Source organism: Furipterus horrens, unplaced genomic scaffold (genome assembly GCF_987537825.1).
Source record: "Furipterus horrens unplaced genomic scaffold, mFurHor1.1.pri manual_scaffold_11, whole genome shotgun sequence".
Taxonomy (NCBI): Eukaryota; Metazoa; Chordata; class Mammalia; order Chiroptera; family Furipteridae; genus Furipterus; species Furipterus horrens.
Genome location: NW_028327181.1, coordinates 15,538,325 through 15,556,378, shown reverse-complemented (window position 1 = coordinate 15,556,378; position 18,054 = coordinate 15,538,325). Strand labels below are relative to the sequence as shown.

General features: G+C 38.7%; 1 protein-coding gene across 1 annotated transcript in view; it reads right to left on the bottom strand.

The window, feature by feature from the left end:
• Positions 1–11,745, bottom strand: part of HORMAD2 (HORMA domain containing 2) — a 71,461-nt gene extending 59,716 nt beyond the window's left edge. Inside the window, exons 1-2 of the mRNA XM_090292053.1 lie at positions 11,446–11,745; positions 3,697–3,784 (exon numbers count right to left, since the gene is read on the bottom strand). Coding sequence (XP_090148179.1) covers positions 3,697–3,750 — 54 coding nt within the window. The 5' untranslated portion in view covers positions 3,751–3,784; positions 11,446–11,745. The remainder of the gene's footprint in view (positions 1–3,696; positions 3,785–11,445) is intronic.
• Between the last annotated feature and the right edge of the window lie 6,309 nt (positions 11,746–18,054).

Genomic DNA, 18,054 nt, shown 5'->3' with positions numbered 1-18,054 from the left:
CTTGTGAAGTAGGAACCTTACATTTATTCTACACTCTTAAACAATTGTATTATGTAACTTTAACAACATACATATACAGTAGTGCAAAATCCTGCAATATAGCGAAAAATCTGCAATAAATAATTAAATACAGTATTTTTTAAAATCCCGTGATACAGTGAGGCCGCGATAAGTGAACCACGATATAGAGAGGGACTGCTGTAATCTCCTTCCCTTTCACATCATCCTCAGAACCCACTGCAGTCTGTCTTGTACCTCATCCATTCTCTACCATTCCCTCAAAGTCACCAAGCACCTGCCACCCGCCTCCTCTCCACCCTCATGCAGTGCTTGACACTTTTGCCTACACTCTCCCTCTTTTCTCTCAGCTACCCTCACACTATTTTCTTTTGACTTTTCACTATCCCTCTGCATATATATCGCAATCTTTTTTATTTTTTCCAGTCTTTCTGCCTTTTAAATGTTGGTGCCATCCCAGGATTCTGTCTTCGGTTCTTGACTCTTTTCATAGCTCTCTTTTTGGGTAATCTCATCTAGTCTCACTGCTTCTGCCATAGCCTAATACAAAGAAGACTGAGTCCTCATTTCTGTTCTGAGCCCCACTTCTATATTTCTATTTTCTGAACATCTGCACCTAGACCACTTTGTAGACCCCCTCAAACTCAGTTTATCTCTATCATCCCTGACTGAAACCTGATCTCAAGATCCATTCTCAGACAAATGAATCAGCATCACTCCAGTTATCCAGGATACTAGTAGAGTCATCTCTGGCTTCTCTCTCTCCTTCATACCCCATATCCAATCACTAAATTCTATTAATTTTCTCTAAAAGAGTTCTCAAATCGGCTTTCTCCTTTCCCTTTTTACTATGACTGTCTTGGCTCAGGGCATAGTCGCTTCACCCGTTTATCACTGTAATAGTCCCGATCTCCCTGCCAACAGTTCCTCTTATTCAATCTGTCCTTTGTATTGCCATCATTAACTCTTTTTTTGCCCTCATTAACTTTAAAGTATACAAATCTTATCATGACACTCCCAGTGTTAATACAGAATAGAGTTCAAGTGCCATAGAGTGGCATTTGAGAACTGTGTATCTAAATCTTATCCTTGCCTAGCTCTGCTGCCTCATTTCCCAACCCCTAAGGTGTGGTTCAGTCAAAAGATTTGATTCCTGGTCAGGGCACATGCCTAGGTTTTGGGCCAGTGCATACAGGAAGCAAATGATCAATGTTCTTCTCACATTGATGTTTCTTTCCCTTTTCTCTCTCTCCCGTCCCTCCCCGCTTCCTCTCTCCCTGGAATTTAAATAAAAGGTATGTAATGAAATTATTAATCTTGCAAGTATGACAAACTCTAGGGAGAAATTAATATGGATCTTACATGCCAAGCTAAGGAATTTATGCTTTATTCTGCAATCAATGGAAAGTCAGCAGGTATTATCAGATGAGTAAGTAAAATAATTGTTTTTGGAATATTAAGCTGTAGCAGAAGTAGGAGATATTGAAGCTGAAGGAGATTTTGATGTGTATGTGGTGTGTGTATAAGATTTTATAGAAAATTGCTCTTTGATCTTTATACCCATGGATCCTGAAAAATTAAGGCCCTTTTTTGGTAATTGGGTAATAGCTGGCATGACATGCATATATAGTAATTTATTTAAAACATGCCAAAACTTAGAGGCAATACTTGAGTAATAATTATTTGTAAAATTAAATAACCTGAAAGTATAAAAATGTTTACCTTAACAATAGAATCTAAAAGCCTATTTGCAGTAATTAAAATCAACAGTAAGAAAAGGCCTCTGGAGTTCTGTTACTTCTTTATATCCCGAGTTTTTTGTTTTTGTTTTTGTTTTTTCAGCTCAGCTGGTCTAGTATTTTAAGGGTTATCATCGTTTTTATAAATATCTAATACATGAAAATACTGTTGGTTCATAATAAAACAACACTATTATAAATTATTTGAGTAAGATAATATACGAATGACATAAGTGATGATTGACAGCGTAGCTGTCAAGTTACACGACCTAAGGCAAGTTACTTTATTTCTCTGAGTTTTAGTTTCTTCCTTATTGCAAGGTTTAATTGAAATAATAATATAAGGCCCTTGGCACAGTGCCCAGCACATGGTATGTGATGAATAAGTGTTAGCTTCTATAGTTATTGTTATTGTAAGCATTGAATAGCAAAATCACAGTCACTTATACTGGGGAAATAACTCATGCCATCCAAACTACAAAGATCTGTTTACATCAAAAGAAAAATAATTACCAAGCTGATAGCAATTCATATACTCAGCTCAGCATTTTCCCCTCATGAAGGAAGCACATTTAGAAAACTAAATGAGGTCAGGGGGCTGCTTGGTGAATATGTTGAATTTGAGCCAGAAAGATGACTGCTTTCTCTCTGCCCTAATTCTCTTTCAACTTCCATATTTTCTACTTCTGCTACAGCTTCATATTCCTGAAACAATTATTTTTCTCACTCTCCTTACCAAATCCACTGACTTTCTATTGACTGCAGACTACAGCATGAATTCCTAAGCCTGGCTATTAAGATCCATATTATTTTTTCCCCAAAGTTCCTATTCAGTTTTATTTCCTATATCTGTTCAACAGGATAACACTCCACTCCAGTAACGATGGTTCTTCATTATTCTCTAAAACATGTCATGCTCGTTTTTTACTCTGAGCCAAGATATACTCTAGGTTTTCCACATGGAATTCTCTTTTCTCTCCTCTCTCCAAATAATTTTCATCATTCAACGTCCCCCTTAAGTTGCATATTCTTCATAAGGAATATACAAACTATGCCAGTCTATCCAAAATCTATAAATTCTTATTTATTTATTTATTTCTAGAGAGGGGAAAGGAGGGAGAGAGGGAGAGAAACATCAATGTGTGAGAGAAACATTGATCAGTTGCCCCTCACATGTCCCCCAACCTGGGACCCAGCCCACAACCCAGGCATGTGCCCTCACTGGCACTCGATCCACTGAGCCAGGGCTATAAATTCTTCTAATTTGTATTGCTTTATTCTTTTTCACATATATGTAATGCATATACTACTTTATATATTGCCTTAACTCCTGTAAGTCTGAATTTAACCAGATTATAAACTTCTGGAAGATAACGATTTTTTTTTATTCTTTCAGAGGATAACACAGTATTACAGTATTTATTATAGAATATTAAGCTCTCAATGAATACATAAATGATTGATTAATGGATGCCACGGGACAAGATAAACTTGTCCAGGTGAACCCCAGCAAGGCTGCCGAGACCTGACCTGCTCCCCCAGGTTCCCAGCATCCAAGTTTTTCTCATTGTTCTCTCCTCAGTTTATAACTACCTCATGTTGTGCATCAGAAATTTCCTAATTGTTGCAGGAAGTGAATGTGTAACAAAGAACCATTCTCTTTAGGCATCTTTTTCGTTTCTGATTTCTTTTACCCTAGAAAAATCTAAATATATAAATATGAAGCAAGCACTCAGTAAGGTATTTTGTAGGAATCTATACTAATTTTCTGAACATCTTTGGTCCATTAGGCAGTTAAAATGTAGACACACTCTGCCAGAAATTTTTGTGCCAATTAACTGATAAAGCTGCATTTTGAAAAAATGCCAAAGATTAAAGTCCTGATTCTGAACTAACTCACTAAATAGTCATTGATTTTCTTTTAGTTCTTAATAAATACCTTAGATTCCTTGTGAGTTCTGATGGAGTGAGAGAGCTGAGCAGTGGCCATCATAGCACTGTATCAGGATTCTTTTAAGAAGTCTAACCTGCAAAAAAAAAAAAAAAAAAAAAAAAATCAATTAGAGACCTTGTCTAACATAATCCTTGTGTGAATTTTCTGAAGAAAAACTATATTACTAGCATTTGATCATATTGTTTGGAAAAATTAGTTTAATAACATTCTAATCTCTGCTATCAATCTTCTATAAATTTGACATCAAGTCTCTGGATTATTTTTTCTAACCACCCAATGAAAATGAAGTTTACTTACTTGTTACAAATACATTTTGGGGAGAAAAATATTGTAAATCACCTAATGAGGCAACAATATATTTTATTCTTTCTTGTTCTTCCCTCAGAGTGTAACAGTACGTTGTATACAGCAGCACCACAAAAAATCTGTTGATTAACTTCATGTGTAATTGATTTTCAAAGTCAATTCAAAAGTTAATGTTTACACTTCATACCCATTAGGATGGCTATTCAAAAAAAAATGGAAAATGACAAGTGTTGGTGAGGATGGAGAGAAATTAAAACTACTGGTGGGAATGTAAAATGGTATAGCTGCTGTGGAAACAGTGTGGCAGCTTCTCAAAAAGTTAAACAATTCCACTTCTAGGTATATACCCAAAAGAATTGAAAGCAGGGGTTCAAACAGATGCTTGTACACCAAAGTTCATAGCTGTCTTATTTACAATAGCCAAAAGGTAGAAAGAACCCATATGTCTATCAGCAGTTGACTGGATTTTAAAAATGTGGTATATGCAATAGAAAACTGTTCAGCTTTAAAAGGGAATGAAGTTCTGACATGCGCTGTAACATGGATAAAATTATGCTAAGTGAAATAAGCCAGACAAAAAGGAAAAATATTGCATGATTCCATTTATATAAGGAGCATAGTCAAATTCATAGAGACAGTACAATAGTGTTTACCAAAGACTGAAGGACAGAAGGAATGAGAAGTTTAATGGGCACAGAGTTTCTGTTCAGAATGATGAAAATTCTCTAGAAATGGATAGTGATGATGGTTGTCTAACTTTGTGAATGAGTTTAATGTCACTGAATTGTACACTTGAGAATAGCTGAGATGGTGGATTTTATGTTATGTGAAACACATAACATAATAAAACACAATAAAAAACATTGTTTAAAATACTTCTAGCTTTCCCTTCCATTGCTTTACTAACAGAAAGAAAGAGAAAGAAAGAAAGGAAGAAAGGAAGGAAGGAAGGAAGGAAGGAAGGAAGGAAGGAAGGAAGGAAGGAAGGAGGGAAGGAAGGAAGGAAAAAAGAAAGAAAAGGAAAGAAAGAAAGCTCCCTTTTTCTTTTCAAAGGCTTTAATTTAAATTGTGGCTTCTTTTCAAGGTTTTATACAGTTCTGACCAAAATATTTTTAAAATAATCCATTTAAAGAAATTCCATTCTGGATCACCCAGGATAGCCTGTGATCTGTTTTTGTGTGTAGATTAATGCAAGGTTCTGAAAGATTTTGGCAATAAAAGAGGGCAGAATTATTTCAGGCCACAAGGTGGTGACAGAGATAATAAACAGGTAATATTTAATTTCTCTCATACTACTTCAGAGCAGCACTAGGGGCCACTCTTTTACAATGTTTTATATGAGACTGAAAATCACTTAATACTGCTTTGGTCCTTAAAGATTCCAAGGTATCTTTTGTTGACTTCACAGTATAACCTTCATTTCTGAGTATAACCTTCAAATCTGACTCAACATATCAATTTTCTCCCTTAATAACTTCAAGAAATAAAATGGGGGGAAATAACTACAAGAGTTTAAGCTCTAGTTCTGGCCCATCAAAACATAGTCTTAGGACAATAAATAACAAGAATAATGATTTTTAAATAGCTTTCTCTATTGGTGTTTATAAAACACTACTCTATGATCATAAATAAGACATTCTGATGACAGTTCTAGAGAATCAAGCTCTAAGAATTGCATTAGACGATGAGAACACAGTGCATTACTATATCCATATTTTTAGAATATACAAATAACCTGGATTAAATTAATGCTATTACTTAAAATTCTGAGACATTCAGGACATTTGCTTCTTCTTGTTGTTATTCTTTTACAGTTGTCCCAGTTTTTCCCCCTTTGCCCTCCTCTGCCGAGCCCACCCCCCACTCCCACAGTCAACCCCCACACTGTTGTCCATGTTCTTTGACTAGACATCATTAACACCCTCACCACTCCCCTCTGGCCACTGTCAGTCTATTCCATGTTTCTATGTCTCTGGTTCTATTTTGCTTGTTAGTTTATTTTGTTATTAAGGGGCATTTGCTTTTGAGAAAGATTTTAAAGCAAGTCACTATTAGCATTTGGTAAATACTTGAGGAATTAACATTTATAAAATAAGTAAAGTTAAATTTTTATATACACACACATATATATACAGAGAAAAATAACTAGCAGTGTAATTTAGTAGAAAGAGGCTTTGGGTTAAAGAACCAGGGTTCAAATTCTGCTCAATTACCTAGTACCTCTGTGACTTGATCAAATTACTTAATCTCTCTGGGTCTCAGTTTCCTTTTTGTAAAATGAAGACAATAAATTAACTTTTCAGGGCTCTTATACTGTTTATCCAGGCAAGTGTTTATCTTGACAGGTAACACAGCATAGTGGTTAAGCATGTGGACTCTTTTGGAGCCAAACTACCTAGGATCAAATCTCAGTCTGCAATTCACTTGCATCTTGGGCAAGTTGAGTGTCTCAGTTTCTCCATCTGTAAAATAAGAATAGTAATAGTACCTACTTCATAACGTTGTTGTAAGGACTAAATGAGTCATTATTTGAAAGACACTTTGAATACTGTCCCATACACATTTCACTATATGTAATAAAGGATTTTATTCTTAAAAAATCTTACAATGTATTAATATTCAAACTCCTGGGTTTTTCCAGCCTCCCAGTTGTTGTTCTTCATTGTCCTCTTCAGACTTTTTTCCCTCACCAATTTTAGCTTTTGGAGTTCTTCAGGGTTTTGTCCTAGAAGCTCTTTTTTTTTTTTTAACTTCTAAATACACTCCCTGGATGTATAAATACATTCCCATTATTTCAATTACTAATTCTCTTCTAATGATTCATATATATATATATATATATATATATATATATATATATATATATATATATATATATATCCCTGTCTTGGTCTCTCTGGGGAGTTGGAGATCAAGACCTCTGTCTATGAGACAGTTCCACTTTGATATTCCCAACACACTCAAATGTGAATTTTCTTCCCCAAAACCTATTTCTGTTCTGTTTAGTGAATGACACCATCAAATACCTAATTGCTCAGTCCTAAAAACTATGACTCAACCCTGTCCTCTACCTCCACCACCATTCCCATATCTAGTCTCCTTAATATTTCTCAAATGTCCACTCCTCACTTGAAACACACTGTCATCTCTGCTTCAGATCAGATCAGCCTTGTTTTGCGTGGACCACTCCAACCACCAGTCTGCTTGTTATTGATCTTACCCTTCTCCAGTCTGTTCTTTGTACTGCAGCCAGAGTTTTCCTTTTAAATTACAAACTTGATTATATAACTTACTAGACGGAAATACTTTAGTGGCTCCCCAGTACCCGCAGGATAAAATCCAAACTCCTTCCATATCTCCAAGATCTAGCTCATGCCTCTGTAGCTGCATCTCTAACCATTTCCCTCACTCTTTTCCCCCTTTACACTTTTATGCATCAGCTATTCTTATTTACTTTAATTACCCTGAAGAACTATATTCTCTCCAGCTTTCAGACTTTTGTAATATTCATTCTGTCTGAAACATCCTCCTCTGTTTCCAATTCCTACTCATCTCCTAGACATGGCTCAGTATAATTTTATCAAGAAGTTTTTCCCGATTCACCACTACCATTAGGTCTGGCCTATATTCGTCGGCAGCCGTCCGTCTCGAGAGACGATGGTGTAGCTTCTTAAGTGTCTATCTGCACCGCCGAGAATGGCTGTCCGACTCGGGAGTGACACGGCATCTGTCTCCTCCCGTGTTGAATCGACATCTTGCGATGACGCTGGAGTGTCCTCTCCAGTGGAGCTGAAGCTACAGAGCCTGGGCAGGGTGATATGGAGGGTCTGCTGTTGCCCATGCAGCAGACCCCCCCTCTCTTCGCAGCTGAAGGGTCCAAGGGAAAGACGGAGTCAATACAGCTTGGCTTCAGGTGCGCCGCAGGAGTTGCCGGTGTTGACTACAACGTCAAACCGCCTTAGGGACTCCGGCTCCGGATTTTCTGTCGGGGTTTACTCCCTTAGCCTTTCCCCTGAAGAGGTATGCCGCAAGGCAGCGGAGGTTTTTTGGAGTCAGAGTTTTCCTTCTCTGATGTGCCCTGACTGGAAGATCGAACCAGCGACACTTAGCTCGCAGGCCGACGCTCAATCCACTGAGCTAAACCAGCCAGGGCAGTCTGGCCTATATGCCTACTGCGATTTAGACTGTTTCGTGGTTGCATTTATGCACCCACCCCACCCTATCATGAGCTAACATGAGGGCAAAGTTGTGTCCATCTAGCTCATTATTTATGTTTTAAAGTTCTTTTTTAAACGTCAGCAATAACAATAGTTCACTGGGTTTTATTCACAATGTTTTGCAACTATCATTACTACCTAATTCCAAAAGATTTATGGCCATTAGCAATCACTTTCCATCCTCCCCGCCCCCTGAGTCCTTGCCAGCACTAATCTACTTTTTAATGTCTATGGATTTGCCTATTCTTGGCATTTTATATAAATGGAATCATATAATATGTGACCTTTTGTGTCTAGTTTAGCTCATACTTAAATCCTCAGCACCATCAAAGTACTGGAACAAATTACATAAATGCTCAATGAATATTTGCTGAGTCAACAGAGAAGCACTACAAAAACAAGGCAAAATTAAGTGTCTAGAAAAGAATTATAGAATTTTAGAAGCAGAAAGAACTTTAAATGTCTGATTATTTAGGAAAATAAATCAAAGTTCAGAAAAGTCAATTGAGTTATCCAGGGTCAATCAACCACTTAGTGGCAGAACTAAGAAAAAAACTCAAGACTTTTGACTCACAATTTAGGGGTTGCTCTACAATGACTCCCCAAAATAAAATTTCTCTTTTTTTCCTGGTTGGTTGTTTGGTTTTGTTGTGTTTTTACCATTTTATTGATTATGCTGTTAGTTGTCCCAATTTCTTTTCCTTTTCCTCCCCTTTGCCCAGCACCTCTCTCCTGCCTCCCTTTGCTTTTATTCCATCTAAAATGATGCACTACCAGAACCTTTACTTGTTGTTGGGTTTGCTTGCTTATATCTAAAAGTGGTTGTAGTGTCTCTTTCTGGTGTTCTAGAATAAGCTTTAGGAAGGCAAAAAAGATCTAAATAATATTTTTAAATAGCCAGACCCCTTTCAACCTCTAACTATTCTGTTCCTACTGCTGTTTTCCCTTTGAGCAGGTATTTTGTAGTGGCTTCTTATCCAGTTACAAACTGCTTAATTTTGAAAGCTTACAAGCTGACAGTCTCTCATGTGGTATGATTCTAAAAATCATGAACTCTTACAAAATAACTAAATTTTTTATCACCTTGTTCTGACTCATCTAAAAATCCAGGAGTGACTTCATAACTATGGATCTTAAGATCAGAACTCTAATTTTCCAAAGTCTTTTATTTATATATTTGCTTGCTTATTGGATCCACAAACATCTGAAACTTCAGAGGGCATCAATAGCATTCACTGTTATTCTTGATATGTCCACTCTGTGACAAGGATCAGAGGAAAGATTCCTATGGTTTCTCAAATGAGAACTCACTCTGGGTTTACCTTTTGACCTACATCTCAACTGCCCTGTCTTAAATGGTGGCACAGTTACTTACTGTTTTGCCCTTTTATTTGTGAATCCAAGATTCAGATAAAGATAAACCAGCTGTTGTTAAGTTTATGAAGGCCTTAAGCCACTTTTTTTTCTTTTGGCCATTCTGAGTGGAGCAAAAACTAAAGTTTTATTATGTTCGCCCAAAGACAGTAATAGTTGATTTCCTAAAGCTCTCCACCTATCTTTCCCAATCTTCCACAACCACTTTTTTTTTTTTAACAAGAAAATACCAGTTTTATGGAGTGAACAAAATCCAATTCTAAAATGCTACTAGATGACCTCCCTTACATGTGCATAATATGAAGTCTGGCTTTACTTAATGGAAATGCATGTCAATCAACATCAGTGGGCTCCACAATATAGAGTTGGGAGGAACAGGAGACATCCTCTACAACTAATCCAATCCCTTCTTTATAAGGAAAAGGGTAAATAATTCAGTGGAGAAAGACTAGTCTTTATGACAAATGGTACTGACACAATAGGACATCCATGGGGGGGGGAGAACGTCACCCTAAATTTCACACCATATACAAATATTAATTCAAAATGAACCATGAACTTAAATTTAAAATATAAAACTATAAAAAAGAGGAAAGTGAAGTCTAGTGAGGAGACTCGGTTTGCCAAAGGTTACCAGTGACTCAAAGGTTTTCACGAAGTTTGTTTTCCCAAATCATTACTCACCATTTTAACAAATCCCATTTGGCCCTCATAATTCCCCTACTCCATGTTCACTAAGAGTAAATGGTTTCCACTATATTAACTAAGTATTTGTTCATGCTCTTTTGGTTTTTTAACATCTTCATGCTACTTGAATTATTCATTCATTCAACATTTAGTGGGCGACTACAATGTGCCAGGCTTCCCCTAGGATTACAAAGATGAAAAACTGTTCACACCTCACTAAATTTATGGCCCAGTGGGGGAGAAATTAGATTATCATCCTAATTAAATTAAACACTCCTTTAAGAGCAATAAGTATTCTTTTTTTTCTCCCCCATTTCCATCAGCCAAGTACATGATGTACTGCACACCCTGTCCAGTGCTCCGGACACATTTTGGTGATTGGCTAATCTTGAGTTTGAAGACACTCTCTCCCCTCTACTGTTTGGGGGACTAAAGTCCACAGAGATTAAATGGCAAATCCCGGATAAAGTGAAAGAAGAGCGTAGGTCATTTGTAGGGGCTCATCCCCACCTCTCGGTCTGCGCCAGGCATTGATTCGGGCAGAAGCCCTCCATGGCTGGAGAAAACCTGACCTAGCTAAAATAAATCCCGCAAGTTCCACATCCGCCTCTCTGTAACACACAGACCCACTCGGCAGCTAATTACCGGGGCTGCTTCCTCTCCAAGACTGATTCCTTCTCTACCACCAAAATCTGAATTTAAAAGCCACTTAGAGGGTAGGAATGCGCGCGTTCCCAGGAGAACTTTCTCCACTTCTTTTTTTTCCCCCTGGTACATGTGAAATTTTTCATCCTCAAACGTTAACGGGTAGATGTTAACCTAGAAGCCGCCCCTTGTCTTTCTCTTCAGCCCCGGACTTCCCGAAACTTCTCCTCACAGTAATTGGGGCCTCAGCGATATAATTTCAAATCAAACTTAAACTCTCAAGTAAAAAGAAAAGAAAAAAGTTAACAAAAGACGAGAGAACTAACAATCCTCAAGCGGCCTTTTTGTCGCAGACCGCGCCTGGTCAGCCCTCACCTCCGCTGGGGGGCCTCACTCCCTCAGAGCGGGACTCAACGGTCTTTTCCGGCTCAAATCGGCCTCCCGGGATCATGAATAACTAACGAGATCTTGGGCGGGGCGGGGATGCTCATGAATAATTCATTACCTCTCACTGCTTGCTCAGGTGTCCAGGCTCTCTCCGGCTTATGAATACGCAAATGAGGGGGAGCTGCGGCTAATAGGACCCTGGCGTGCCCGGTCCCTGTTCTCAGTCCACTTGCCCTCCGGCCTCCGGCGCCGGCTCCGCGTCTCTGCTGCCGCGTTTCCCGCCCTTCCGAGGGCTCGTCTGGCGCTCCCGGGCCCGAGGGACCCGCGCCGAGCTCGCGGAGCCGGGAGAAACGCGGGGTGGAGGCTACCCAGGGACCCGACGGTGCCTTCAACTTGAGCAACAAGGACGTCGAAGACAACGTGTCGCGGGGCTTCCTGAGGAGGCGCCTCCCCTCCAAGGTGAAGCAGCGGCGGGGAGGCCCTCGCGGGCGGGTAGGGGCCTGGGTTAGAGGTCGAGGGACCTTGGGCTTCACGCGGGCCAAGACCCGGGGTCCTGGGTCCCAGAGAGGCCTGAGGCCAGCGCCGGGTGGCGAGGGGGAAAGGAAGCTGGAGCCTAGAGGCCCCGGAGTCAACGCGGAAGGGGCATTTAGAGGTCCAGGCGACAGAGGTTTCGGTCCTTGAGCGCATCTCCCCTTCTTCCCTGTGCTTGGACCCAACATCGCATTGTTTTTAACATTAATTTGTAATCGTGGAACTCAAACATGAATCTGCTCTCCCTACACCTGCCCTAATCCCGGCCCCTCCCGCAGAGGTAACCCCAGATCCCTTTTCCTGTGTTCAGGTGCACGTCTTGTACCTTTCCTGTGGAGCTTTTCTAAGGTTCCTGGCGTCCCTTGAACCTCTGCCATGAGATTTCCTAAGGGAGTGAATGAAGCACTGGGCTACTTGAAATCTGTTTTTAACTTTGTTTCTGCAAGTGAAGGAAAAGAAGATTCAACTTGGTGGTGAAAACATGAGTTTATAACATAATGACTAAAACCAAAATTGGGGCTGTGATAGTCCTTTTAGTGCAGCATTTCTCAGCCTCGACAGCAGTACACTTCCACCCCACCCCCTTCCCAAATCGCGACAACTCAAAATGTCTCCAGACATTGTCAAAGGTTCCCTGGTGGTGGTATTTGGGGGGCAGGGGGGAGATCGCCCTTAATTGAGAACTATTGCTTTAATCCTATCCTTTCCAGAATTAACTGCTCTTTAAGCTCCAACCATACAGATGGTCTCTCTGTTCCAGCTCTTTCCAACCTCAGCAGTTACCTGCATCCCTCTGCCTGAGTCACTAGCCCTCTTCATTCTCATCTGCCTTCCCGTCTTAGCTCAATCAACTACCACCATCTCCAAAGAGCCTTCCTCTTCTGCCCTATGCTCCACCCCCATCTCCCATACAGTTATTCTCTCATTATTACTACTTTCTTCAGTATGGATTTATTTTAGCCTGTTTTTCTCTCTCCACGTTCTAGAATGTAAGTAAGCTTCATTAGATGTCTGGTCTATCATGGTCACCCCAGGATCCCCAGTGCCCGGCACAGTGCCTGGTACACAGTGATCACTCAGTAAACATTGCTGGACAGAAACAATAAATTAAACTCTCCTCCTCCTACGAGCTATGGAGTTTCTCCTACTCCTTTCTATCCTCATTCCCTGTTGGTTTCCTTGTAACCCTGGTTTAGAACTTGAGTGGATGAATGAGCAACTGTTTTAGGAGCTGTGTATAGATAGAATCTGTGCTTTTCTCACTGACTTAACTCCTTAATGACACTGTCCTTTATTATATTCATTGATGGTATTCAAATAGATAAGTAAATGAACCAATCTATAACTTAAGGTATATTAGACAATTAAAAACTGATAGTGCTACAAGGGCCTTTAGAAATCATCCACGTCTAGTCTCTTTACAGTTTAGAGTTTAAGTAATTTGCCCAAGGTCCTTAAGCTTAAGGAACCAAGTCACAAGTACAGCCTATGGTCTCACACCTCTCATTTCAAGGCTCTTTTATCTCCAGTCAGTCTCGTTTCTGATTACTTTTCTGTGAACCTGGCTTATAACTCAAACACAAAAATCCCAAGACAAAGACTTGTTTCCAGTCACCTAAAAGCTTTTGGGCTTGTGCTCTTCATCTTTTGATTAAATCCAGGCCTAGGGATAAGGCCTAATGAACTCAAGAGTGGTGTGTGATATTCAGGCAACTTCGCAGCTTTTTTTGTATCTTTTACTGATAAGCGATTGGAAATTGTCCCTGTCAAAGCAAAGTATCTTGTTTGTTTTGGAAAGAAAAAAAAAAATGTACTGTATATCATGGTAGAAAATGATAATTGCTTAGAAATTTCCAAGTAACCAGTTGTTAAAGTTTTGCCAAACCCTGTAAAACGTGAAACAGATGAAAATAGAGGGGGAAGATATCTTATCTGAGATGACTTTCTTTGCTTAAAGTTGACCTTTCTTTAGACCCATTTCATTCTACTCTTTGTACATGAAATAGTTGTCCCTCCTCATTAGTCAATCTCTAGTTAGACCCTTGTTTTTTGAGAACTAAAGACCATTTTTCCTTCTCAATTAAAAGAAATTCAGGTTCTCCTTTTCTTTTCTTGATCATTTTATATAGACAATACCTAGTTAGTACAGTCCTGTGGAGTCATGCTGTCAGCTTTCAGAATCTTGGAGTTGCTTCTCAGGCATCTGACAGCAGACTGTCAGAGGACGCAGAGATACTACTTGCCTGGCTGATTGAAACTCTTCCCCATCAGGTTCAGTTTAACCTTGGAAATCTTCTTCAAAAGATGGTTTACTTGAGAGTTATAAAAATAAACATAGTGAATATAAAATGTATTCCCAAGGGGACATCTCTAGATGCGTCTGCCTCTTCAAAGTATACAGTGATGCCTAATACAGAGAAAAGACTGAGGTGGAGGGAACATCTAAGCAGAAAGTGTGGTTTCTTTATCCTTTTTGCATTCAACTTTTTTTAAAACAATTTTTAAAAGATTTTATTTATTTATTTTTAGAGAGAGGGGAAGGGAGGGAGAATGAGAGGGAGAGAAACATCTGTGTGTGAGAGACACATCAATCAGCTCCCTCTCCCACACCTCTGACTGGGAATCGAACTGGCAACCTTTTGGTTTGCAGGCTGGCACTCAATCCACCGAGCCACATCAACCAGTGTTCAAGTTTTTTTTTTTTTTTTTTTTTAATCCTCATCTGAGGATATGCTTATTGATTTTATTTATTTATTTATTTTTAGAGAGAGTGGAAGGAAGGAACAAAGAGAAGGAAAGAAACATTCATGTGAGAAACATCGATTGGTTGCCTCTTGTTAGCACCCCCACCCAGGAACTGAACCCACAACCCAGGCATGTGTCCTGACCTTGAATTTAACCTGTGACCCTTTGGTTTACGGGATGACTCTCCAACCAATTGAGCCACACTGGCCAGGGCTGCATTCAACTTCTATTAGAACTCTTAAAATCATCATAACTTGCAGTTATCATAAAGCTGACACCACCATATATATTCATTCATTAAGCATTTATTTTGCACCTACCAATGTAAAGCATTCTGCTTGACATTGTGAGGACCAGAGAGATAATGACTTGGTCCCAGAGCTGTGGAAGTTTACAGTTTAATAAGAGAGGGAAAATTGTAAACACATTACTCACAAAGAAAATAGTTTGCAAATATTAATGGAGGTATAAATTATATGATAGAGTGTAGAGAAGGAAGCTGTGCCTTCTGAATAGAGAATCAAGACAGTTTCACAGAGGAGTTGGCATTTTAGGAGGACAGCTTGTGCATATAATTTCCTTTGCTCATTCTTTGGCAATGGTTAGACTACTTCAAACCAATAAAGGCAGACATTTGCCCACCACTTTAGAACTAAAGTAAAGGAGGTGTAAGATCCTTTCTTTCCACTCCTGGAAGCATCATTCTTCTGGAAGCTAAACGCTGCCTTTGCAACCCCAAGTGCCTCAGTCATGGTTAAGAGCTGAAAAGGGAGTCCTGTTTCATCTCTGTCTTCCTCACTGAAGTTAAGTCAAATATGGCTCTCTCATGTCAGCTGTACTATTTCAAGCCTTCTCATTTCTATGTTAGGGTGTTATTTTATCCTGGTCTCCACTTGGGCTTGCAGTAGTCATGTGACTGGGGGAGGGGTAGTCAGTGGAATTTATAAATGTGTTTTTGAATGTGACTCTGGAGTCCTAAAATTTTAAGTATTGAGAAGGAAAGAGGCAAAATGATTTAGATAACTGAGGTTTTGAATAAAGCCTGTGTGTGTAAAGTGCTATACTGCCTAACTTAGTTTTGTTTTTGTTTTTTTCCCCAAGAGAACGGCACAGATAAAAGATTACCAACTTGGCTTTAGCTCCTGAACTTGATTCATTCTTTGGCAGCCAAAGAGAAGCCAATCAATATGATATAAGTCCTGACTATAAGATATAAATATGCATTCCTACTGCTTCTGCCTACTCACTGTCAGCCTACAAAATATAATTCCATGTGTAGGTGGCAATTTATTATAGCCCTCCTGCCTATTCAAGAGTTGCATATCAATTTCTGCATCTCCTGAATTGCTCTTTTTTGACTGGCTGAAGAATCTCCAAGTGGGTTGTGTGTTTCTGGGGAAAGACTGGAGTTTAATGAATTGGAACAGGAAATGACAGGGGATGTAAGTGACAGGCTGCTGCCTGCATGAGTGCCCCCACTAAGAAATGACTGGATGTCAAGGATGTCATTGAATTCTCAAAGATTATAGCAATATTCTATTTGACTACTTGGTTCTCTCTTTTGCTGACTATGAAGTTTTGGTGACATGTAAAATAGATAGTATTTCCCTTAACGTTTATCATTTAATAGAAAAAAGTTTCAAATGAATAGATTTTAAACTGATTTTTTATGATTGTTACTTGGTACATCTGCACAGAAATCTGAGATGAGGTGATCAAAATTTATCAGTAGACAGTCCATATTTTGAGGCCCTTTACTTCATACACATTTTGATGCTTAGAAAATGACAGCAAAAAATGGTTTAGAATTCCTATGAGACCATAGTGCAGCCTCAGCCACAAGAGGGGCTTTTTTCTTCCTTAGTTTATACTAAACTAATAATAAATTACATGTGTAAGTACTAATGATCTCTGATGACAAGGTTCCTAATTTAAGATGCAGAGTACTTACGATCTTCACATGTTGTGAATGCAATAATACAAAACATCGAAGGCAGGCTTTTCTAACATTTCTTCTCATTAAACAAACGAACAAACAAAAATCAATACCTTCTTACCCAGAGAAAGATTGAAAAACTAGAAAGTGAGTAAGATATCACAAAAGGATTACCTACATAGCTTTAAGAATGGAAGGGAGAAAGAATTGCAAGAAAGCATCATTAGAGGTTTACTTTAACTTGCACCTAAGAAAACTATCCCAGAAAGCCAGATTTGTGTGAAAGCCACATTCTCAGATGTGCCACGAGCTATCTTAGCCTCAGTCACAGTGCACAGAACAGAAAGATGGATTATAGTAAGAGGCATTGTGAGAATTCAAAGTATGACTTTACCAATAACCTGTGGACATCCCCGTCCCCTTTATTTGTTGAAAAGTGCATAGACATAAGACATGTTTAATAAATACATGTTGAGTGAATGCACATATGTTGTTGGAAGAATCCAAATATTATCCAAGCGATTAACTAGGATGTATTCACATTATGCATAATAGGGTTGATCTATCAAAAGATGCACTTCAATTTCCTATTTCTATTGATTGTATTACTTTTCCACTTATCCTCATTTGAAACCATTATTTTTGTACATGTGAATCTTTTTATTCAAAGATAGTGTACATACAGAAAACCATCCTCTTTTTAAAATGTCCTTTTTACTGATATACATGAAATTCACCACTTTAAAGTGTACTAATCAGCGATTTGGTGAGAAACATTCTCACATTTCCTTTCATTCTTTAGTCCGTGGTTTCCTTTATTTATTTGAACTTTTTTTTTTTTTTAACTTAAAGTTTTTATCCAGTAAGTTCAGTGTTTGGGCTTCTTCAGGGATAATTTCTTGACTGTGTGTGTGTGTATACATGATTTTTTCTTGTTCCTTTGCATGTCTTGTAATTGTTAATGAAAACTGGACATTTAAAATAATGTAGTGTGGCAACTCTGGAAGTCAGATCCCTTGCCTTTGCAGAGCTTGTTGCTATTTGCTTGTTTAGTGACTTTCCTGAACAAATTCTGTAAAGTCTGTATTCTTCTTGACATGTGGCCATAGAAGTCTGCTTGAAAACCATTCTTATTCTTCCTTTTCCCTCTATCCCAGTTGCAATTATTTGCTGAGATTTATTAGTTTTACTTACATACCTTTTCTTGCATCATTTCCTCCTTTCATTCTCATGTCATCACTCTATCTCAGGCCCCAGTTACTTCTTACCTCGATTATTGTAGAAACATCCGAACTGAGCAACTCATTCCTAGCTCTCCCCTTTCTGACTTAAACTATACTGGTTTTCTTTCTAAATATGCTTTAATCATTGTCTTCCCCCTAACCAGGCAAAATTTTCCCAAAAATAAAAAATAAAAAAGCAAGGATGATTATATTGGAGGAGAGACACCCATATTGGTAAACTGGGAACAATCTTGTGTCAAAGGAGTGACTGCAGATAATAGTGACTAATGGC